The sequence below is a fragment of the Natator depressus genome, chromosome 13 (genome assembly GCF_965152275.1).
Source record: "Natator depressus isolate rNatDep1 chromosome 13, rNatDep2.hap1, whole genome shotgun sequence".
Lineage (NCBI taxonomy): Eukaryota > Metazoa > Chordata > Testudines > Cheloniidae > Natator > Natator depressus.
In genome coordinates, this window is record NC_134246.1 from 25,157,203 (window position 1) to 25,180,577 (window position 23,375).

A 23,375-nucleotide genomic window follows, 5' to 3' on the forward strand; every position below is an offset into this window, starting at 1 on the left:
ATCCATTGTTAAAGCTACTTTGGACTTGCCAGCTCCAGTTCTCTCTCCCCTGGCTGCTGGTATCTCCTCTAACATCATGTGCTTCTCTCCTAATGAGACGGTTGAGTGACCTTCTAACTAGTCCACGTCTGGCCCCAGCTGCCTCCTGCTACATGGCCCAGTCGAGGCTGACTTCTCTGCCTTGGACTGCCTGCAGAAGGAGCTTCCTGAAAGTCCCAACACCAGCCAGGCAGCAGGGCAGAGAAGTGTGTGCCCAGGAGACACACTGAGTCAGGGCATCCTCCAGGTAGGCAGTTCTTCTAGCTAGGGCCGGCCACTGTTTAAAGTTGGCCTCCTCTGACAGAACACCCAAGGGAGAGTTCTAGTGCACAAACCACCCCCCACTTCTGGGGGCAACTCACTAGGAGTATAACTGCCCCAACGGGTGCAAATAAAGGGGGAGAAATGAGCTCTCTCTGTCAGAATCCCCAAGGCCTTTTTCTTTTGGGTCCTGTCATTTATATGTATAGGTTGGGGGAGAGGGCTGGGACATTGGATTGGGGGTTTTCACTGGTCATTTCAATTATCCCTGAATTTAACAGTCCTCTCTTATTCTCTCCCCCGTCCCCATGGCAGCTTTTTCGTTGTACAGCATTTTCTTCCTTTCTCCTTCCTTTTTTTTTCTCTCCCCTTTTTCGTTTTCTCTCCCCTTTGGCAGTTTTCTTCTCTCTCTCTTTCACTCTCTCTGCAGTTAGTATTTGGGACTGGTGTTTCCACCTTCTGCTCTGAATGACACCACATGACTAAGTTGTGCACAGTTCAACACGAACACACAGTGCTAACTCCCCCGCCCCCATCAGTGCCCGCCGGTACCCAGGGCTTTGGTGGATACAGTAGTTTCTGCTCATTTTAGTTCAGGCCTCTTTCCAACTCACTCTTTTCTCTATTGGAAGAGGAGCAGTGCAGCCAACTGCAAATCCTTTGGTGCTGAAATTTGCTGTTTTGCGCTGCAGAAAATCAGCATGGTCAGCCTCCAGAGACACCGTCTTCTACAGCAGGCTGCCCTAGGGTATGCTGTCTCTCTGCCCCACAGTGTACTGTGCTGGGAATATACTGCAGTACAATCCATATCCCTGCACGGGCTCCCTGCAGCATGCTACACTGAGCCCTAGCAAACCAGTTGCTGCATGACGATGCTGCAGTTTTGATTCAGTTGCAACTCAATCCACTCTCTGTTCTGATGTGCTCCAGCAAAGCAGTATTCTAGTGTCATTAGAGACTACATACCAAGTGAGAGCTTTAAATAAACACACCCTGAAGTCCTGGCTGCTCTGTGCGAGCGGTACAAATCCCATGACATCGGAGTAGACAGTTAGCTTGACTTTCCTGTTGAAGAAAATTCCCATCCTCTGGCTGTTGCGTTCCAGTGGGTTATTTTTAAGAGCAGGTTAGACAAACACCTGTCAGGAATGGTCTAGATAATACTTACTCCTGCCTTGAGTGCAGAGGGCTGGACTAGAATACCTCTCGAGGTCCCTTCCAGTCCTATGATTCTATGATCCTATGATTTCCCACCTTCCACCCTAGCAATGGCTGAACTCCAGCAATGCTGTGTGTATACAGCTTGTAAAGTTTTTAGCTGTCCTGTGACATGAAAAGTGTAAAACGTGGTGCCTGTATGCTAATTATATTAATAATTAATAATGATCTGGCAGCCCACTCCACTGTGTAGCAACAGATCTCTACAGCCTAGATGCATGGGGTTGAATAGCAAATATCTTTCCATGTCCCTGCTGCAGGATGCTGCCTTTTTGCAGTATACTGTAGCTTGTTGTACTGCTTTTCTTGGTCCTTGCTGCAGTGTTGGTAGCTATACCAGCTGTTGTGACCTGAATCCTTGTTTTTCTAGATTGTATTTTGTGATGGGCCCCTTCCTGAATTGCTGGAAACTCAGATAAATTGTTCCCTCTGATCAGGTTTGTCTGGAGAGCTGGGAAATTAGGGGAAGATCTAACTGCAGTCCATGCTCATGTGACTTGGTGTGCCAATGCCAAACTCTCCACGGGTGTCAAGGATGTCTAAGAAGTGGTGATATCATGGGACCACCAATTTGGGAACTGACTCAGGGTTGCAGACCTGTGCTAACTGGGTGGTGGGCTCGGTCTCAGAGGAGAAGGGGCTCTATAGACAGATGAATTAGCAGAGACACAAATGCTCTTGAACAGATGTGATGCTTTCTAGCAAACAGCTGTGGCAAAAATCAGGGATTGAGAGGAAATCAGAGATTTCTAGCATTGTTAAAAACATTCTCACTATACATAAAGGACTGTACCTAATTCTCCTTTGAAAATCCCCTGTGAGGTTCTACGAAGCTTTGATTGGCTTTGGAACCAGTCAGAGCTGTAGAATGCTGACAGAGCTGAGTATGGTTCAGATTCTCTCCTTGCTTACCCCTGTGTCAATCTGACATGACTCTGTTGCAGTCAGAGTGCGTGGGCATAGGTCAGTTGCTTGAAAAATGGGGCAAAATTTTCATGAACATTTTCTAGAAAATTTCATCCTGTTTTTCATCCAAATTCAAAATGTCAGTGAAAAATGCTGAAATTTCGAATTTCAGCATCTTTCAACCAGTTCTGTTCTACAGCCGTTCAAAAAACATGGTGATCGTTTCACTAATATATCAGCAGATAAGTTAGACCCCCCCCGCAGTGAAATTGCAAATTTTGAAAAAAACAATTGATCAGCTGTAGCTGAGAGTAGAATTTGGTCCCGAGCATTCAAAAAGGGCTCAGGGTCCAACTCATTAAAAAGTTAAGCACCCTCTCTTCCATTGACTTCAGCACCAGTTACACAAGATCAGGCCCCTAGATTTCAATACCTGCTATTAGTTGGTTACTTGCCAGCTCCTTTGTACACACATCTGCATCAGTTGTTGCATGAGTAATAATGGTTTAGTCAATGCAGCCTTCTGTTACTTAACTAAACAGTGATCAGCTATTTAGGTAAAGTATGTTTGATGCTAACTCTTCTTGCTCAAATTGCAATACAGGGTTCAGAGCATTGGGTATTTGTAGAGAGAGAAACTTCTAGGCTGGAAGAACTTGCTCTAGAGAAAGCTATTGGAACCAAGAAAGAAGACGCACGTGCAGGTACTTCAGAGGAGCAAACAAGTGTGAGCTTATCAAAAGTGGACATTGCAGTAGGGAAAGCCAAAAAAACAGCAGCAAAAGAGGAACCAGCAAGTGTGAAACTGGACACTCATGCAAGAGACAAAATGATTGCTAGTCCAGAGGATTTTGAGTCTGTTTGGGAGGATGAAATGTCTGAGAGCGAAATCAGAGAAGACCCCCATTTGGAGGCAGAAGGCCAGCCATCTGAGAGTGGCAAAGAGCAGAAGTCCAAGGAGGGAAAAGAAGAGGTGATAACTAATGAACTTGAGCAACCAGCTGGCTCTTTGGAAGGCCAAGCCGAGCAAAATCAACAACCTGAAGATTCTGAAGCAGATGAAAGACCAAGGTCTGAGCCTTCTGGGCCAGAAGCTCCAAAGAAAGAAAGCAAGGCTACCGTGCAAGAGCCTGGGTCTGTCTCACCCTCTTCAGATAAGGAAGAGTCCATAATACCTAGCCCAACCTCTGAGGGTGTTAAAGCTAATGTGGAGTTTAGTGATGATGAGACAATGTCTTCTGCTGCAGAGAGGATCTTCTACTTAGGAGCTACAGAAGGAGACAAAAAGGAGAGTAAAATCCATCTCGGACTCGAAGAGGAAGAAAAGTCTTGTTCTGCTGAAAAAGAGGGGCTGGAGCCCAAAACAGACCTTTCAGTTGAAAAAGGGAAGAGCCCTGAGCTTGAACCAGCATCTGACCCAACAGCTATAATGGGAAAGGACAAGTTCCAACCCACTTCCTCAGCAGGTGACCAAGAAAAGTCAGAGACAGATGAACCAGGTATAGAATCAAACCAAGCTGAGAAGGTCCTAGAGCTTAGCAAAAAGACACACTCCCTAGGACATTGTACTGCAGAGAAGGGGGCATATGCACCAGAGGAAGAGGAGTCTGCTGGGTCAATTGGCAGTGAATCGAAAGGTGGAAGTGAATCCGAGTCACGCTTTGCAGCAAAGGAATCGAGGGACAAGGACCCACAAGAACCAATGGCAGAATTAAAGCTCGGTTCCCTCCCCAGGAAAGGTGGAGAGACTGAGCTCTCTCAGCAGCGGGGCAAGAGGTACAGTGCAGCACAAAGCTCCATCCTGGCAGAAGGCCTGAAAGAGTCAGAAAAACAGGACATGTGGAAAGGGGAAGCGACTTCAAATGTGTCAGGGACTGGAAGGGAAACAACTGAGCTGGGAGACAGAGAAATGTCAAAAATGGTTCTTCAGATGGAAGCCATAGAGATTAAACCAACCCCCATGAGTCCCCCCTGGCAGCATCCTCCCAGCATGACAGAAAGTCCAGAGGAAGAGAAACTAAGCCAGCCCACCGTGGGTGGGCCGCCCCAGGACACAGGCCCCACGGCCGGCGCGCCGCCCCAGGACACAGGCCCCACGGCCGGCGCGCCGCCCCAGGACACAGGCCCCACGGCCGGCGCGCCGCCCCAGGACACAAGCCCCACGGCCGGCGCGCCGCCCCAGGACACAAGCCCCACGGCCGGCGCGCCGCCCCAGGACAAAGGATCTGCCATGGACGAGCCACTGCAGGATAAACCTCCTTCAGGAGAAGAAGCTGAAGCCTTCTCTACACACTCTCCTGTAAGAGGATCACCTCATGGGGACAAGGAATTGTCACAGCTTGTTGTTGCCACGGCTGAAGGCAGGAAACCTACCAACAGGAAACAAAAGCCAGAGTCTGGGCCTTTGAAGTCCATTGCAGGTGGGGTGGAAGTCGTGTCTCAGGAGCCTGAGGAGGCACCCGTGGAGCTGGCTTCACCCTCCCACACCACTGGCTGGCAGGGCTCACTGGGGCATGACAGCGAGATGTATGAAAAAGCCTCTGTGGCTTCTAAAATTAAGCTGTTTGAACAAGGTGGTGCTTGTGGCCCAGTCTCTGATGAGCGAAAAAGAGCAGCCCAAGAGCGGCCACGAGAGAGTGAAACCAGGAGACCATCTAAACCAACAGAGGCGCAGATAGAACCGCCACGGGCCACGGGCCTAGTCATGTCTCCCACACCCTCGGTTGCCTCAGATGACAGAGCCAGGCATGCTGGGGAAGTGTCTGGTGTGGGATACCTAACCACTGCGCAATGGGCAGCCACAAGAGAGTCTTCCCAGCCTCCGTCTTTGAAGGAAGGTGTTTCCACCGATTCAGAGCACAGAGGAGAAGACGACACCGGGCTTGCTTCCCCCGATTCCGGCTATGAAATCACCCTGACAGAAGCTGTGGTAACTCCTCCCATGAACTGTCCCAATGGAAAGTTCATAAGCATGTTGCGTGGCTCTTTTATTTATGATCATGTTCAATGGCACCTCACACATCCATTGACTGAGAACGGCCGCTTTGCATTCCCTGTCCTTTATGTATGTGTATGTGGCCTGGCTCCTAAGCTGAATGCAGACCCGCTGGCCAGTCGGTCCATCAGCTTTTGTTTGTGAACTCCTGACAGTTTGGCCCCCTGGAGAATGCCAACTGCTAATGTGAAACTGAGCACAGGAGCTTCATGCCCAGGAGCAAGAAGGGGGCGTGGGGGTGTGGATCAGAGAGCTTTTATATCACACACACACACACGCACACCTAGCAGCAAAATTCCCACGCTTCCGGCTTCTCCCTTGCACTTCTTAATATGTTGTCCCCTCTTGCTTGGCTTGTGAGTCCCTTTCACCCCCCTCCCCCACCCCACTTTGGCAGGCGGGTGACTGGAGGGTGAAATAGCTTTCTGCTGCTGTTGTAAGGCACTGGCTCAGTTCCTTTTGGAGTTCATTGCTAAAGACTAACCCGTTTCTCTAATCCAGAGCAAATCTCAGGAACCAATTTGGGAAGAAAAGGATTTATCTGATCCATCAGTAAAAGCCGCCCCGAAAGAAGAGGGTTTAAGGACTGCTATTCCAGTGGTCTCCCAGGTCTCAGCGCTGTTTTACTAACTGCTTCTTACTGTAGTATGAAAGCTCACCTTAACCAGCTGAGGACTGTATGCTTTTGACTCCTTTCCCAATTGCAGAGCTGCTATATATATATATATGTATATGTATATGCTCCTCTTGAGTTTGTTGGAGACCCCCATGTCTCATACCTCTCGACCCACCTGTCATCTGGACAAAAGGCAGCTGAATTGGAATGGGTCTGAACAAAGTGGGGGATATCTCTGACTTTGTGAGGGCCTGATCCTGAGAACACTGAGGTCACTGGAAGGCTTTCCATTGACATCACTGGGCTTTGGTTCAGCCTTTATAGAGGAGTGAAACTGTTTCTTGAGCAAAAAGCAAATCTTAAAACAAAAATAATGAATAATTTCTGATTCCTGAGCTGTAACCAGGTGGCAAGCAGGGTGGGGTGAAATTTACCCTGTGCTGGGACAGTTGAGAGGTATGTATGTCATTCGAGAGGAGCCAGCAGAGGAAGGCTGTCTCTTTGCTCTGATCCCATTGTCAATTACACTGATTAAACACGCAGCTGATTAAACTTGAATGGGTCCACTCCGGTTGTGCAGCAAGCTTTTGAGAAGCAATACAGAGTCCGGGCTCGTTCTCACACAAGTGCTCTGTTCAGCTTCCAGCAGGATCCCCTGCAGGGTGATGCCCTGCCCTGTCCCATTCACAGGGCCTCCATGGGTGAACATTGACCATTCCTCCCATACATCTGATTAATAAAAACCTAGAGTGATGCTCCAACACAGTGAGTGTAAAACTCTTATGGGGTGATCTCAGTGAAATTGACAAGCCCCTTCACTTCTCCTTGAATACATGCAGCTGATGGAGCTTTTTTCTTTTCTTTCATTCAAAACTCTTATCCTCTCCCCCTTTCCCTTCCGTGTTTGTTTTGGTGCCAAACTTACTGACACACAATTGCAGTCTGAGCCGTTTATAAATGTCTCTTAACATACCTGTTGTTTTGTACATATCTGCTTCCATCAGGCTCAACAACATGCCTGAGAATTTCTTTGGGACTGTTTTTCTTTTTTTTTATTATTATTATTTCTTTTCTAATTCCTCTCTGCAAATCAGACCAAATAAATTCCCCCTGCAAAGTTGCTGCTGTCAAACGTTTCAGTTTTCATGCTTGAGTTGTGTTTGAATCCTCCTCTGTGACATTTCCCCAGCCGCCTCCTCCCTCTCTCCTGTTGGCTTAGCTGGCTCTAGCCTGCCCTTCGGTATTTACAGTCTTAGCCTCTCTCCGCCATTGTGTCTCATTCAGAGAGCGGGAGCAAAGGAGGGAGCAGAGGAGAAAGCGAAGCCACCTCGGCACAGGGCTCCTGAGAGCGACACTGGGGATGAGGAGCAAGACCAGGAGAGGGATTCAGTCTTTCTGAAGGACAACCACCTGGCCATCGAGCGAAAATGCTCGAGCATCACGGTCAGCTCGACCTCCAGCCTGGAAGCCGAGGTGGACTTCACTATGATCGGCGACTTCCATGGCACAGCCTTTGAAGACTTCTCCAGAAGTCTGCCTGAGCTTGATAAAGACATGAGTGAGAGGGAAGCTGAAGGTGTGATTTCCTCCCAGGATGCTGACAAAGCAGCTCCTGGCCAAGAAGAAGATGCCAAGGAAGGGGAGCAGGGCTCCCACCATATCCCAGAAGTGTCCCACTTTGAGGTACAATGGGGAGCCATGCCCCAAGACTTGTGTTTCAGTTTCGTCATCTCACAGAGTTATCTGTCTTGGCATCTGGTATTGCTTGACCAGCATGCCCCTTGCATCTGTTTGGAAGAGCATGCCAGCTTTCAGACAACCCAGAGATCCTCTGGAGTGTCTTTGTTTTCCCCAAATGAATGTTGTCTCTGTTTTGCATGGCTGTTTTCGACTCCTCCAGGTGCATGATTATATCGTGTAAGTGTATCCATGCATATCCTAACCGAAAAAGCCGTCATCATCTTAACTCACCATGTTTGGCTGGCTACCCCATGCCTGTACTGTAGCAGCATGCATGGGTGAGTGGTGTGTTTCTCTTAACCCAAATCTCTGTTCCTGTGTGTTGCATGAATTTAACAAATAGCCTGCGTGTTGAAGTAACATGTACTGCCAACTAACCTGTGGTCATAAAGGGGATGAGCAACTTACATAAGGGCTGGTGGGACATGGCAAAAAGGTCTGTGATTATTCCTGTGAGGGGAATAGTTATAATATGATCAGGCTAAACAAACTGCACATGGAGTTGCTGGAGAAATGAAAAGTGTCCAAATGCCAAAGAGAACAGGGCAGAGCTGGAACCGCAGTGAATGAAGCACTGTGCTCTCTGCACTTCTGAAACTGGGTCCAAGTCCTCAATTCCTTACCATGGATTGTGTCTTCCGGCCTTCAGTGTTCCCAAGTCCCTCCTGTCTTCCGCAGAGTTGTACATTTTACTCTGTGCAGATTGGCACTGATATCCAGAGAACCAAAATCCCTGCCTTTCAAGTCAGGGGAGGTCTGTCCCCTCGGCCAGTGCCCCGTCCCCCTAGAATAGCATCCTGATAGAGTTGCTGTTTTTCACCACCCAGGCCCAGGCTCCAATTTGGTGTGTAATGGACATGTGGCGCCCCCCTCAAGCCCTTCCCCACAAGGAAATTCACACCAGGTCCCTGCAGAGCCAAACGTTAGGACCAAACTCAAGAAGGGTCAAGGCCAAGAAATTTAACCAGCATCCCCACATGCATCCTGAGGGTGTTTGAGCTCAAGCCTGTGCTCAGAGAGTATCCTCTAAACATGGGTGCCGTGGGAAGAATACATCCTGGAGACCTGGGCCTCGAATTCGCCCCAGTACTGCACCGGGATACAGCCGGCAGAGGTGGGGAAGTGGCTGCAACCTCCCCTCTGCCAGGATGGCTGCAGAGACCAGCACAGCCCATAAAGTGAGGGAAGGGGCATGGCCAGGGCAAATGAGTGAGTGCTAGATCAGCACATCCCCTGAGCAACCTTCACTAGCAGGGTTCCAGCTGGATGGGCAGGTGGTGGCCACATGTCTCTGCCCCTCAGAGTTAGTCCTCCTCTACCCTGCATCCCTGAGGGTCAGGCTGGCTCCACGCACCCACATGGGTGAACCTAATCCATCATTACAAATCTTCCCTAGGCCACCAGTGCAATGAGTTTGTTGGGTCTCATTCCAATCTCAAGTGGCTGTTTGAAGCCTGCTCAGGAGAAGGCCTGCTGCAGGAGCGTCAGCCCTGAATTGGGGCTGCACTGGCTAGTTGTGTGGGGAAGCCTGCACAGTGCCTGGGTGCGTTATGGGCGATGCTGGTCTGTGCTGTTTGTTTCTCAGTGTAAAGAGGCCTACAGCTATCCAAGAGCGTGACCTTGCAAATGCAATGCAGGCCTCCTAGCACCCACAGCTCTTCCCAGCAAGTGTCCCTGTGGTCCATGGACTGCAGGAGGGGGGCAGTAACGTATGCAGCTTAGGGAAAGAGGAGCAGGTCAGTACATACTAAGATGCTGTTGCATTTTTAACGGAACTCCAGAAACCAGTTTCACGCAGTCTGTTGCTGACTTGCTGTGTTCCCTCTGCAGTCATCCATTCTGAAACCAGAGGCTGCGACTGTCAGCTCGGTGGCTGGCACAAAGAAGGCGGAACCAGAGGTCTCCGTGCACCACAGAGTCACCACGGTGGAAACAACACAGGTGACTTGCTCCTTTGCACTTGCTGAGGTTTACTCCGCGGCACGGCACTGCCATTCAAAAAGTGTGAGAGCCAGCAGCTTTGCACCACCGTGCTTTCTATGGAGCCTCATTCTGGAGTTTGCAAAATCCCCTGCAAAATCCACAGACTGCGGGGGAAATAAAAGCAAACCATGCGGGTTCTTCCTCTCACCCCTTGGGGGTTGGAGACCCCTGGCCACACAAATGGGATTCATTTCTGGGGCCAGATCTACACCTAAAACCCTAGCTACATTGTTCAGGGCTGTGAAATGCCCTGTGGGACGTAGTTAGGTCAACCTAACCCCTGGTACAGACATGGCTAGACTTTGGTACCCCCTCTTGGAGAGGTGGATTTACTACACTAATGGAACAACCTCTTCTGTTGATGTAGCATCTACGCTACAGTGCTACAGGGACCCAGCTGCAGCACCATGGTTTAGCCGCGGTAGCGTAGACATACCCTTAGATCAGGTGAGGCTTAAAATGTACTGGTCAGTTTTGCAGGGTTTCTTTTTCATCCTTTAAAATGCTAGGCCTTCCTCTGCAGAGACCACAGACTAGAAGGAGCAAAGACTGACAAGCCCTCTTCTTATCTAGAGACGTCAAATCAAGGCCCCATCCCACTCCTGGCTGTTAAAGAACCCACAGCACTTTTCTCGCACACGCACCCCCGTCCGCATGCATCACTTGAATATAGGATTCACGTCCTCTCCTAAATTGGTGTGCAGCATTGCTGTGCATTGTTCTCTGGCTGCTGTGCCCTACCCCAGGAGGCTGCCTGGGTGGGGGGCATATAACAGAGACCTGTGGTTTGCATTCCTGTTCATTAAACACATCGCACCAGACTAGTTACTGCACATCTGTGGCTTCAAGACCTGTCTACGGCTTTCCTACCCCGAGTGCATCACTGCTCCGTGGCACTAACGTTTTGTCAGCAAGTGCAGACAAAGCAGACCAAGCGCTCCTTTCCAGCTGGCTAACTCCCCGTGTATCCTCACAGACTCACCGGGTCTCCCCTTCCCTTGGCAGGTTGACAGAGGCACCACGGGTGGAAAAGAGACAACAGCCACGTCCCACATCGTCACCACAGAAAGCATATCAGTGACCTCAGTAAGCATGTGGCTCTGCAGAGCCAGGCTGTCTTCTCCTGGGGTCCCCAGGTGGTGGCATCTAATTGTGTCCTTCCTCATTGATTGATCCCTGGGTGCTGGGTGAGAGGGAGCGGCCCTGAGCTGGGTGAGGGACTTGGCGGGGGACGCTGTTCCATTGGGGACAGGGACGGAAGGGTGCTTTGTCCCTGGCCATTTGAAGATGCCAGCAAATGAAGGGAGAGGCCTACAGACCTGCCGTGTCTCTGATGCTCCCCTCCCAGCTGTTTGTCCTGCTTTTGTCCATGCCAATGCTCCAGTGTAATGTCGTTCCTCCAGGATCACAGTACCAAGCCTGGGAAAGGAATGAGCCCCGCTACTGAACTTCGCTCCATATCTCCGGTGAGTTGAGAAGGTGCTTCCACTTCCCAGGTTTCTGTGCTGGACAGAGGCCCTGGGGGTGCTGCAGGGATGCTGTCTGGCTGTGAAATGCCACCCCTTGGAGCTGGCCCTTGGCTCAGGGTTTAGGCTGTCCTCAGTTGGTGGCTCATGCACCTGCTGCATTATCTTTTCCTGGGCGCAGACACCCTCCTCTAGCATGCGGACGGAGAGCACCAGCTCCTTGGGCTGAGAGATTTCTGTGGAGCAGGAGGGGAGGACAGGCTGGCCATCCCACTTGCCTAAGGAATGCAGGGCAAGGCAGGGCCAGGAATCTTCCGCTTGGTGACTCTCTACTGTCCAGAACAAGCACACATTAAACACAGATTGGGACCGGAGAGCTCCCTGAGCTAACTCCTCATTCAGGCAAAGGTCTCATTGACTCCAGGGGAGCTCTGCTTGAGCAGCAGCATGCAGGGATTGGTCCAATATCACTAAGGACTTGGAGCCATAAGAGGTCAATGTCATGTACCAGCTGCAGATCCCTCTTCTTGGGCTCAACCCTGTGGGGTGATAGTCGGCTTCCATCGATGTCCATGGTCAGCAATTTGCAGGGCGCACTCAGCAACCTGCAGGATCAGGCCCTTAGAGCAGCACATTCTTTTTTAATGCTTTCCCCCTTTGATTACTGCTAGGCAGGGTGAAGCCTGCCCCAATGCCGCCCCCTGTTCCAGGTCGGTCACTTAGCAGGGCCTACGTCCCAAAGAATCACAGACACTTGGGCTGCCTGCAGCAGAGAAGGGGGTACGCGCATCCCGGCCATACACTGAGAGGAAAATCGTATCTGTCCTTAATTCTTCTTTGTTTGGAGTTGGATGTAAAACAAAGGACCCCAAAGAAATGCAATAGAATGGAATTGTGTTCCTCATTGGGAAGGGCCCTCTCTGCTGCTCCATCAGCTGTTGTGGTTGCTCTGGAGATGACAGCCTGTCCCCACAAAAATGCTTAGACCGGTTGTAAGCCTCTCTTGCCTTGCAAACTCTTCACCCCTCTGCAGGGTACACAGTTACTTTGGCAGCCAAGCAGCTATTCACAGGCTGACAGGCTGAGTAATAGCCTTGGCTCTCTGAGTCCCACTTCTCTCTCTCCACTCCTTTTTTATCTTACTCTCCCATCATGGGCTGGCTCCCAGTCTCATTCAGGAAGGGCAGGGCTGGACTCAGCCAGCCCCTGCTAGCACAGCTCTCCCTCTGGTTGCACTCTCTCCTTGTGGAAGGACCATGAGAAGCAGAAAGGCCGTGGTGGTGGGTGATCCAAGCCATAGCACAAAGCCAACCTAGGAGCAGGTCTGGAAGACAGTGCAAGAGAGAAAAGGAATGAAGAAAGAATAGGGAGGTTTGAATGATCTGTCCTGGGAACCGTGAGGATGTAAGCATTCTGGCATCCTCGCAGGCCCCACACTTATAGCACTAGGGGAAGTGGCGTTACTGACAAGGGCTCCATTGGTCCTGATGACAGATGTTCCTTGCGTGTTCTGTAGATCTCCAGCAGCTCTGCTGGGAAGGAAGTTCTAACCAGCATATTTGGTGCCACTGCAGAAACCCTCTCCACCTCCACCACTACCCACGTTACCAAGGTAAGAATGACAAAGGCACAAAGTCAGGAGTGGGACATCGCCGAAACATAACACCTCGGGGGCAGGCTGTGGGTTCCTAAAGAAAACAGCTTCCATTGGGAGAGGAAGGACTTGTGCACCAGATTGTAATGTACACTAATTGGAAACAACAAATGCGGCATCCCACAGTGGCCCAGGACTGACGCCATTTACATAGCAACTGAGCATGCAAGAGTCCTTTACCATTTAAAGTAAATGGGGCACATTCAGCCCTGGTATAAGTGGGTTCAGCTTCACTGGGGCCAGTAGCATGGGTGGGGGGTGGAATTTGGGCCAATGTGTTTCTGCCATTTTTGGCTGTGTCCTACATTTCAGGAGTACAGGCAGTTCGCAGTGCGCGTGTCATATATTTATACACACCAGTACCAAATCAGATCTACTAGGAAAGGGGGGGATTTTGCCAGCGAGGCAGAGAGAAATGTTCTGAGTCAGGTTGGATTTCTAAAGTGCTCAGCATTGCCCCAGCTCCCCCTGATTTAATTCGGAGCAGAGTTAGGTTGGTGCTGAGCACTTTTGAAAATCCCACCCACCACACCTAATGCCAAACCAATGAAGAGAGTCGTTTCCAAACCCAAGAGCCCTCCAGGGAGAGCCACCCACACAGGTGCCCAAAAACACATCAGCTGATCTCAGCTCTTGGGGTGACACACAGGAAGAGGTGGAATCTCAAATTCAGCAGCTAATGTAGGACCCAAACCATGTAGGGCTTTAAGGATCAACTTCAGCACCTTGAACTGCATCCCCAAGTGAACAGGAAGCCAGAGCAGTCTGTGGAGCACTGGCGCAATATGTTCCCTTTGGCCCGCCCCACAAAGCAATTAGACTGCTCTGTTCTCCACGAGCTGAAGCTTGAGCAGCCTCCAAGGCAGCCACCTGTCTAGTGCGTGAGAATCATCCACTCTGTGGACTCATCCTGCCCTCTTTTCCATTCCAGACTGTGAAAGGAGGGTTTGCAGAGACCAGAATAGAGAAGCGGATCATTATTACGGGAGATGAAGATGTGGATCAAGACCAGGTAGGAGGGAAACCTGTGGGAGGCCATTCTGTTAGGGCCTTCAACAGTGACTCTTTCCTGCACTTGTTTCCTACTCTGCTGTGAAAGCGGGTCCATCCACAGCCCAGCTACCACTGGGCAGTGCTTGCTTCCCTGAATGGATCATTCTCTCCAGGGTGTGGAAGAGGGGATCAACTGGGGTGGAGGTGCTATATGGGTACAGCAAACTCTGCACTCACAGCAAAGCCTATCTGTGCCCTGAGCAAGTGACGTGAAAGGGCTACCCATTTGGGCCTACAATCAAAACAACATGGTCGTTTGATTTATGCTGACCAGTAGCATCTTCCAGTCTAGAGCCTCCCACCAGTGTTGCTTTTAGTAACGAGGAAACGGCACATGCTTGCTCTTCTCGGGTGTAGCTAGCTGTTTGGACAGTGAACAGAGGCTGGCCGCTGGGGTGGCATAGCTGTAATTGAGAATAGACTCTAACCACAAAAGGAGGGAGTGGATTGAACACATAAGACAAGCACAATAGAAAAGAAATCCAAAACAAGGATTAAATTCAAACCAGGAGCCAGACTGTGGAATCCTCAAAGGGTACGTCCACACTGCAGCCGCGGGTGCGAATGGTACCTGCCCTAGCTGTACTCTAGCTAGCTCACTGAATATAGCAGTGAGGATGTGACCGCATGGGCTTCAGTGCTGGTTGTACAAGCAAGTACATATCCAGGGGGATCAGTTGGGCCTGCGCCTCCGCATCCTCGCTGCTGTGTTTAGCAAGCTAGCTAGAGTACAGCTAGCAGGGGTATGTCTACACAAGCTATAAAGCATACCTGCGGCTGCACTGTAGACACTCTTAGTGGTTTGAGCATTGGCCTGCTAAACCCAGGGTTGTGAGTTCAATCCTTGAGGGGGCCATTTAGGGATCTGGGGCAAAAATTGGGGATTGGTCCTGCTTTGAGCAGGGGGTTGGACTAGATGACCTCCTGAGGTCCCTTCCAACCCTGATATTCTATGATTCAAATACTTGAAAGGCTGCCATAAAAAAGGTAGAGAAAAGTTGTTTTTTCTTACCACAGAGAGCAGGACAAGGGGCAATGGGTTCAAACTACAGCGTAGCAGACTTAGATTAAATCTCAGGAAAACCTTCCTAACTGTAAGAACAGGAGGACAATGGAACAGACTGTCTGGGGAGGTTGTGGAAGCTCTTTCACTGGAGGTTTTCAAAAGGGGGCTGGGTAGCCGTCTGTCTTGGATGGTTTAGACACAACAAATCCTGCATCTTGGCAGAGAGTTAGACTAGATGACCCTTGGTCCCTTCTATTCACTATGATTCTACAGAAAATAAGTCCAGCAAAGAATGATGAATAGGACATCCTAGGATTTTACAAATCCTTGGTCAGCTAGTAGGCAAGTTGTACTGTCAGGTCATTACCCAGAGATTCAGCTTTGAATCTCTCTCTTTGGGTTTGCAGGGATGGTTAAACTTCTTGAGAATTCAATCCAAACCCAGTTGCTTACGTGCTCAACCTTAGCCATGAGTAGTTTCACATGCCCTGGGCCCATTTTCTGACATCCTTGTGGCTTGCTCCAGAAGCAATGCTAATCTTGGCTATTAACAAAAGATTTAACTGACATTGTGGTAAATACTCTGACATTGTTCTGGTTTACAGGCATTAGCTTTGGCAATCAAAGAGGCAAAACTACAGCACCCTGACATGCTGGTAACCAAAGCTGTGGTATATAGAGAAACAGAACCATCTCCAGAGGAAAGAGACAAGAAACCGCAGGTATGTATAGAAGTTACAAGGTAGAGCCTCTCTCACGGGTACAATATATATATAGGTTACAGTGCAGGCAGGGCATCCTCCATAGGTGCAATATACTAGTATTGATAAATGGTACAAGCAGGGAGTCCTTCACAGATGTAATTCATTGACAACAATGCAGGCAGGGAACCCCTCACAGCTATGATGTCTAGGTGATGATACAGGCAGAGCCTCTCTCATATTGTAGTTACAGTAGGAAATAGTGTAGATCAGAGCCATGAACAATTTTTTAAAAGGCTGCTCCTAGAGCAGCCTCTGAGATGTGCTATGGGGACTGCTTTGCTGCCCAATTACCTGGCTACTTGCAAAGCAGTTCTGTGGGCAGCACCATGTGCTCAGTGTTCTTTATCTAGGGTTGTCACAATGACTGTTCCAAAGGACATATCTCAGGGCCCAGTGTTTATTTCTTGCACAGCCCCTCCTTACTTCCAAATAGCCTCAGATTTCCTTCCTAGGAACCCTCTGTCAGTTCTCTTAATTGTTTCCCCAGTGTGTGGTGTTTCACTCATCTTCCTCCTGAGACACTATGGGACAGGTTTGCAAAGGGCTTCCAAAAATGGCCATGTTTGTGACTGAGCCCATTTGCACATTCTAAGAACCCACATTTGCAACTGGAGAGGGATAACTGTGTATGCTCCAGGAGACTGGATGGTCCTGTCCAGAGGGCTGGGAATGACCCAGAGAGCTTTTACCATCTGATTGCTGTGACCACATCACCAAATCCACCACTACCATTGTCCTCCTTGTTGTCTGTCTCAGCAGAGGTTGACTGAGCGCTGCATTGCAAGTGCCTGTTCTGTGGCTAAAGTGAGGACTTCAGTCTTCAGATTCTGCTAGCCTGCTACCACTCACCAGCACTAGGTTCACCAGTTGCCTCCTTGTAAATGTCCATGTGCCAGTGCCAAAGCATGTATTTTGCATGCGCAGACCCAGTGCACTCTCACAAACTCCAGGCGTTTCTGGAGCCCTCTTGAAAACATGGCTCTGCTTTTTGTTTTTCTTTCTATTTCTGATTGATCTAGATAGTCTTGCTTTAAATTTCAGGGCTGGAGGTTGGAATTTTGAAAAATGGATATTATTAGTATCCCATTTCCTGTGTTTAGTCATCCATTAAACAGGCATCCTGAGCTCATAAAATGAAACAGACGCTATTTTACTTAGACACACTGGGCCAAATGCAACCCTGATATGACTCTGTCAGCTTCAGAGGACATGTATCTCAGATGAATTTGGCCAGATGTCCAGATACATTGGCACAGTTACCACAGATAGCTGGAAACAAGATCTGTCAAGTTTAAAGTGTTTGGGTTTTGTTTGTTTTTGCACCTAAGCAGCACGTAAGCTTTCATCACAATAGATAAATGAGGAAAAAGCAACAGTGAGCTAATAAGGCAGCACAGGGACCTCAAACAAGGGAAAAACAGCAAGGGGATGCATCACCATTATATCGACAATAAAGAAAGGCAAATGGGAGTCTAAAATAAAGGAAGACTGTGAAAGCTTGGTCACTGCAGTAAAATGTGGGGCTAAAATCTCCTCAGTCATGGCTAAGGCTGCGAGTTTGTCATGGAGGGCACGGAAGTCACAGATTCTGTGACTTTCCATGACCTCCGTGACTTCTGCAGCGGCCAGTGCACCTGGCCCGGGGGCCGCCTGAGCAGCTCAGGAAGCCCCTGGGCCAGTTGCACTGCCTGCTGCTGGGGCATTCTCAGGCTACTGTGCCCCCCGCCCACAGCAGCAGCAGGAGTTTGGGCATGGGAGGGTTTTGGGGCACAGGAGGGGGTGAGGGCTCTGGGTGGCGTTTACCTCCGGGGTACCCTGGAAACAGCGACATCCCTCCACTCCTAGGTGGAAGCGTGGCACGGCTAGGGGACTCTGCGCCCTGCCTCCACCTGCAGGCACCACCCCCGCAGCTCCCATTGGCCGCAGTTCCCAGCCAATGGGAGATGCGGAGCCGGCGCTTGGGGTGGAGGCAGCGTGAAGAGATGCCTGGCCACACCTTTGTCTAGGAGCTGAGGGATGCTACCGCTTCTGGGGAGGTGCAGAGCCAGGTAGGGAGCCTGCCAGCCCCGCCAACCTCCCCTTTCCCCAGCACCAGCGGGGGTCCTGGGCCACACCCAGGGTACCCCCTGGGCTACCCCCTCTCTGAGCACCCGCAGTGCCCCCAGGCCGTTCCAGCTCCCTCCCCCCCCTTCCCCTCAATTTAGTCAAGGGTATAAAATACAACTCGTGGATGGGTCACAGGCGGTGAATTTTTGTTTACTGTCCATGTCCTGTCCATGACTTTTACTAAAAATACCCATGACTAAAATGTAGCCTTAGTCATGGCCCAATCCTGCAAGGTGCAGTTTGCCATCAATTCCAATTACTTTAATAGATTATAAGGCTGAAGACTATGATCATTTGATCCTGCGTAACACACAATACCAGAGAACCCACCCAGTAATTAGTACACCTTCTAGAAAGATATCCAGTCTTTATGTAATGACTTCAAGTAATGGGGACTCTACCAGTGACTTCAATGAGAGAGCCTTGCAGGATTGGACCCTTAAAACAGTGCAACAGCATTTAAATCAGTTGCATTGCACCAGCGTAACGAGAGTAGAATATATCCCCTTGTGTTTGCAGCTTGATTGTCTGGTGCCTTAATACAAGCAAAAAGCTCTTTATAAACCAATAAATAATATTAACCAAATGAGAAAGGAAATGCTCCATGAACAATCATTTCCATCTGCCCTGTGCAGGAATCTTGACTGCCGTGTTTACAGAAGTTGGCATCTCTATTCAAACCCAACTTGGAGAACAATGAAGAAGGGGCCTTCCTGCTGGATTCCTCAATGAGACCTAGACGTCCTGGCTGCAACATTAATGGCGAGAGACAACATTTTTTAAAAAAGGAATAGCAAATATATAATATATATATATATATATTATATATATATATATACAGGAAACAAAATGCATCCTTGCACTGCTGCTATATGCTGGAGGTGAATTGCAAACAGCAACATCAACAATAACACACAAAACCAACCGCCTACTTTAGTCTTTGCAGACAAATTGAAGAATTGACTGGATTTATCAGAAAAACAAACAACAAATCATGATAATAATAATATTATTAACATACAATAAACCGCCATTTTGCATGTTACATTTAAAGGACACACAACTCATGGGTTCATTTGTTGCACACTGAATGGAAAGGAAACGTGCTTTGCAACAAAGCAGCAAACAAAAAAACTCCAACAACCCACAAGCAGATGCAAAACTATTCACCACCTAAGGAAAGAAGAGAGAGAACCATTGAATTGTTTGATTACTTTGTAATTATTTTCTGCTTCAGGATGTGTGGTGATCAACCCTCTTCCCCATTCCATGCTAGTTCTGTTACATCATTTTTTGATTCTGTTCTTACCCACCCACTTGTCCTTCCTTCTCTTTCCTCTCTCCACTTGTCCGGTCTCTTGTTCTGCTGAAGGTAATTAAGAACAGATCTCATTTAAAATAAAACTATATGTATATTGTTTCTCATTTATAAAAATGCAGTCTGTAGGGGTTTCATATGAATGTGCTTTTAAGTTATGTATATTATATATAACTGGGGGTGTGGAGTGGCGGGTGGGAAACGATATTAAACTAATTAAACCGTGCTGGTAAGTTTGCTGATAACATTTTTAAATTATAATTGTTTGGTTGACTGTGGTTGATATACTATGAGAATCTTAGCTCACACTGATATCCCACAAGAAGAGAACAGGGAACATTTCATTAGCTGCTGCTCTTTCAGAGGGTGGAATGGGATGTTTGCCACGGAGTTGATGCACTGCGGCAGGAGGGGTTGGTGTAGTGACACAGTGTATGGTGTTTGTAATTGGTTGGTTGGTGGTAAGGGAGTGCTCAGCAACCTGGAGGGGTGGGGGACTGGGAAAGAAGGAATGGACTGCATCCATTTACCATTACCAAAATGTGCCAGACAGAAATGTCTCCCCATTCCCCAAATCCAAAGATGTTGAGGTTGTTTGGAGCCTCGAGGTTAGACTGTTTGATTCCCAGGCTTCCAGCATCTAGGAGTCTTTGACTCCTCAGATCTGGAGCCCTAGCAGCAGCAGAGGTATCATATCACACTTGTCAGCAGGTTCTTGAAAACCAGGCACCTGGGCTGAGTTAGGGATCCATACAGTGATCCCCCCCACTGGTCTAGTCACTTGTGTTAGCTTCATTTCTGAACCTCAGCCCCAGCTCGAGAGCTTTTGAAGTGAAATGTTTGAGGTAAGCAAGTACCTCTCCACAGGAAGCTGTATGATTGCATTTTGCCAGGGTGGCTGTAGGTGGTGCAACAGCTGTCCTGGCGGGAATAGGTGAATGGCAGCTCCCTCATCCATTTCCTCCATGGTACTGTCCACTGATACTCTGGCTTAGGGTTGACTCCTGTCCACCGACAGTTGATGAGGAATATACCATGTGACAAACATGCAGGGAATAGCAGGTTTACAGGGCTGGATAGCATTGCCCAGTTATCCAGAACTTAGAGGGCAGATGCTGATAAGGCAGCAGGAACGCAGAGAGGCTGCTTTCCCCACAACTGGACAGAACTTGGCACTTAGATAAAGTCTTCCTCTGCTGCTGCCTTTGGAGTGGAGGCTGGGACCTGAGGCGCTGTGTGAGACAGGCAGTTAGGGCAGACTTAGAACCAAAAAAAAAAAAAGAAAAGAAAATGAACTGATTTCCAGATGGAATTGTGACTAGCTCCTGAAGCTACATAAGGGTCCACAAACATTGCACCATCTTTGTCTTTATACCCACACCCCCCAGCCCCCCCTCCCCCCACACACATGTACACTTAATGCCTGGAGAGGAAGCACCTCTAACTAGTCCCCATGATGAGATCTGGGAATCCTACTGAAAATGGACAACTTGAATATTTAGAATCCAGTGGGCATACCCCATATGATCAATTTCCTACCATAGCAGGGACTCCTGAGTCTCTGGTGGGCCTTGGTCTTTCCAGTTGTCTTCTATTGTGTCTCCATGAAGTCTGTTCTCCTTTTCGCACATGGGTTTCTCATGTAAGCATTAAAGGGATGAGCACTGGTTCCCTGACAATAGCACTCATTCATGTGCTAGTGCCAGTGAGGGTCATTTCAGGCTTCTGATGAATCCAAATGTGTGGTGTTCTCCCTGGATTCTACCTGAAGGTTCACAGCCACCCATAACCTGCTGCTGCTTTAGGGACAACACCCACCAAAACCAAAAGGAGTGTCAGCAATTACACAAAGTCTTTTTTTTTTTTTAAACATACTCAAGTCAGCTGTAAAAAACACATATGCTTTCACGACGAAAAGCCCAACTCAGAGGACCTGTTCCCAAGAGCTGTGTACGGCAGTGAGCCTGTCTGTTCTGCTATCAGAGGGAGTAAATCCCCCCATGCATCACACTGTTTGACACATTTTGAATTTCAAACAAAAAAATAAACCTGGTAGAAACTTGATGCCATTGAAATTGAATTGGAGGCTACTTTGAAACTGATTCTGATCTCGCTCATGCTAGTGTAAAATCTGGAGTCATTCCATTAACAACAGTGGAGTTGCACTGCTGCAAAATCAGTGGAAGCGAGATTAGAAACAGACCCTGCAGGTTCAAAGCTAAAAAACAGTGGACCCATTTCTCTGGATTCCTCACAGTGAGTGACCATGGGGGTGGGGGGGGAGAGCATGAGTCTTTTGCTCACCTGGCAAGATGTGGGTTTTATAGATATATATAATCCACACCTTGCCAGGTGAGCAATAGACTCAAGCTTTTTCTTTATATATTTGTTATATATCTATATTGTTTGTGATGGTGTTGAAGCCGTACATCACTCTAAGGCCTTGGCTTCCTCCCACCTTCTTCATCACTGTCGCTGACATTTCAGATAGTTGATCACTATTTTTCTTTTTTCTGGGGGCCTTTCCATTGAAGTGGGTGGGAGACATGAGTGCCTGTTTGTCCCTAAATCTGCAAATTCATTTCAAAACTTGCCTGCAGTTGCATGAGTGATGATAATAATAAACATGATTTTTATTTGAAAAGCACCTTACCAACCAACTGCAATGCTCTGTCATTCCTTCACTAACTCCCCTTTCCTCTTCCCCTGTTCCTCTTCTCCCCCTTGGCCCTTTCAATCATATTCTTTTTCAGTGCTTGGTGGTGTATGCGTGTGTGCTCACTGTTCTTGTATTCAATAAAAGTGAAATAAATGTGTTTGATGCTCAACCAGCTTGTGGCCTGAAACTGACTTTTCTCTGATCTGGACAGTGGAGAATTAGAAGAGGAGCTCTAGACCCAGGTGCTTTACAGGTTGAAAGTATGCCTGGGGGCAGCACTGAGTGAGAGCAGGACCTTCCGTATCTTGGTACAGGACTGGGCAGAATGGGGACAATTCAGGGGTCTATTTAATGCAGAGGTTAAATGGGGTGGGGTTCCTAATTTTCTTCCAAGCTTCACACACAAAATAAGCTCCATCCACACAAGTCACCAGAATGAGATGCTGCTCACACTACATTCTACAATGTTCAAAATATGAAGGTGCGTGCTCTCTGAGCTCCATTGGGCTGGTGGTTCCCCCTTGGTGTGGCTTGAATATGTCCATGGGCTTTCTTAGGCTTCTTGGGTCAGGCTCCTATTTGATTGGGTTGGAAGGGGGGCCTGTGAGCTTATAATACCAAATACCGACCACTTGTGGCACCAAAATGAGACAATACAGTAAATTGTGTAGATCTTTGAACCTCCTTCTTTCTTACATAAGGAATAAAATAGTTTTCTGAAAGCTGAAATTCTGGAGAATAAGGTAGCAGTTTAATAGAGGTGCTAGTACACTGAACCATTGCGTACCAACTGAATCCAAGCCTGGAGATGGTGCAAGCTGGGACCAAGAGGTTGGATGGCATGTAGTAGGTAGATCGAAACTTAGAGCAAGATGGGTAAAATTGCCATCCATTTGGGAATTAGGAGTGGGCTGGAAGGTGCATCCAATGAAGTGAGCTGTAGCTCACGAAAGCTTATGCTCAAATAAATTTGTTAGTCTCTAAGATGCCACGAGTCCTCCTTTTCTTTTTGCGGATACAGACTAACACGGCTGTTACTCTGAAACCTGTCCCTGAAGAGTTTCTTTGTAGGAGAAGGACAAGTTTTGTCTTTGTTTCTTCCCTGGACTAAGATGGATGGCATGACAGAAAGCCACAAGTGGATTTCTATTAGTCAAGTCAATGACATGCAATTATTAACAATATTTATGTTGAAACATTATTTTGGAGATGTTTCATGATCAGGGTGTATTTTTAATGCTGTGTGGATATGACGTTTTGGAATCCAACCCAGACCAGTACGAGGCTAACAAGCAAACAAAAGTTAAAATTTGCTTTCTAATGGCTCAGATCTAACTTTACAAGCTACAGTCTTTGTTCAAGGTAGTTCTTCAAGTGAGTGGACATGTTGAGTCCACCCTCGGTGTGCATGCAGCCCGTCCAGTTGTTGGAAATTTTCCCCTCAGTGGTACCCACTGGGGTGGCTCCAGGGCCCTCTGCAGCTGCACGTCACTGCATGCCAGTATAAAGGGCCCAGCTGCCCCCAAACTCCCTCAGGTATGATTTTAATGTGTGGGACTCCTTTTTAAAGTTTAGAGATATGCTGCCAGAG

The 23,375-nt window shown here is 48.4% G+C and overlaps 2 protein-coding genes across 7 annotated transcripts in view; both read left to right on the top strand.

Annotated features, from left to right (window-relative positions):
- The window catches only part of EPB41L1 (erythrocyte membrane protein band 4.1 like 1), a 151,120-nt gene extending 129,182 nt beyond the window's left edge, over positions 1 to 21,938 (top strand). For 2 of the 6 annotated variants that reach the window (XM_074970254.1, XM_074970252.1), the window contains 8 exons: positions 7,320 to 7,718; positions 9,606 to 9,716; positions 10,764 to 10,844; positions 11,162 to 11,224; positions 12,741 to 12,836; positions 13,810 to 13,890; positions 15,543 to 15,659; positions 18,443 to 21,934. In XM_074970254.1, the coding sequence (XP_074826355.1) occupies positions 7,320 to 7,718; positions 9,606 to 9,716; positions 10,764 to 10,844; positions 11,162 to 11,224; positions 12,741 to 12,836; positions 13,810 to 13,890; positions 15,543 to 15,659; positions 18,443 to 18,451 (957 nt within the window). In that variant the 3' untranslated portion in view covers positions 18,452 to 21,934. Of the gene's footprint in view, positions 1 to 7,319; positions 7,719 to 9,605; positions 9,717 to 10,763; positions 10,845 to 11,161; positions 11,225 to 12,740; positions 12,837 to 13,809; positions 13,891 to 15,542; positions 15,660 to 18,442 lie in introns of all 6 variants that reach the window. The other 4 variants (XM_074970255.1, XM_074970256.1, XM_074970253.1 and 1 more) reach the window with 3 other exon arrangements.
- DLGAP4 (DLG associated protein 4) overlaps positions 3,815 to 23,375 on the top strand; it is a 473,125-nt gene continuing 453,564 nt past the window's right edge. Inside the window, exon 1 of the mRNA XM_074970251.1 lies at positions 3,815 to 3,818. The gene's annotated coding sequence lies outside the window, so the exon portion shown is untranslated. The remainder of the gene's footprint in view (positions 3,819 to 23,375) is intronic.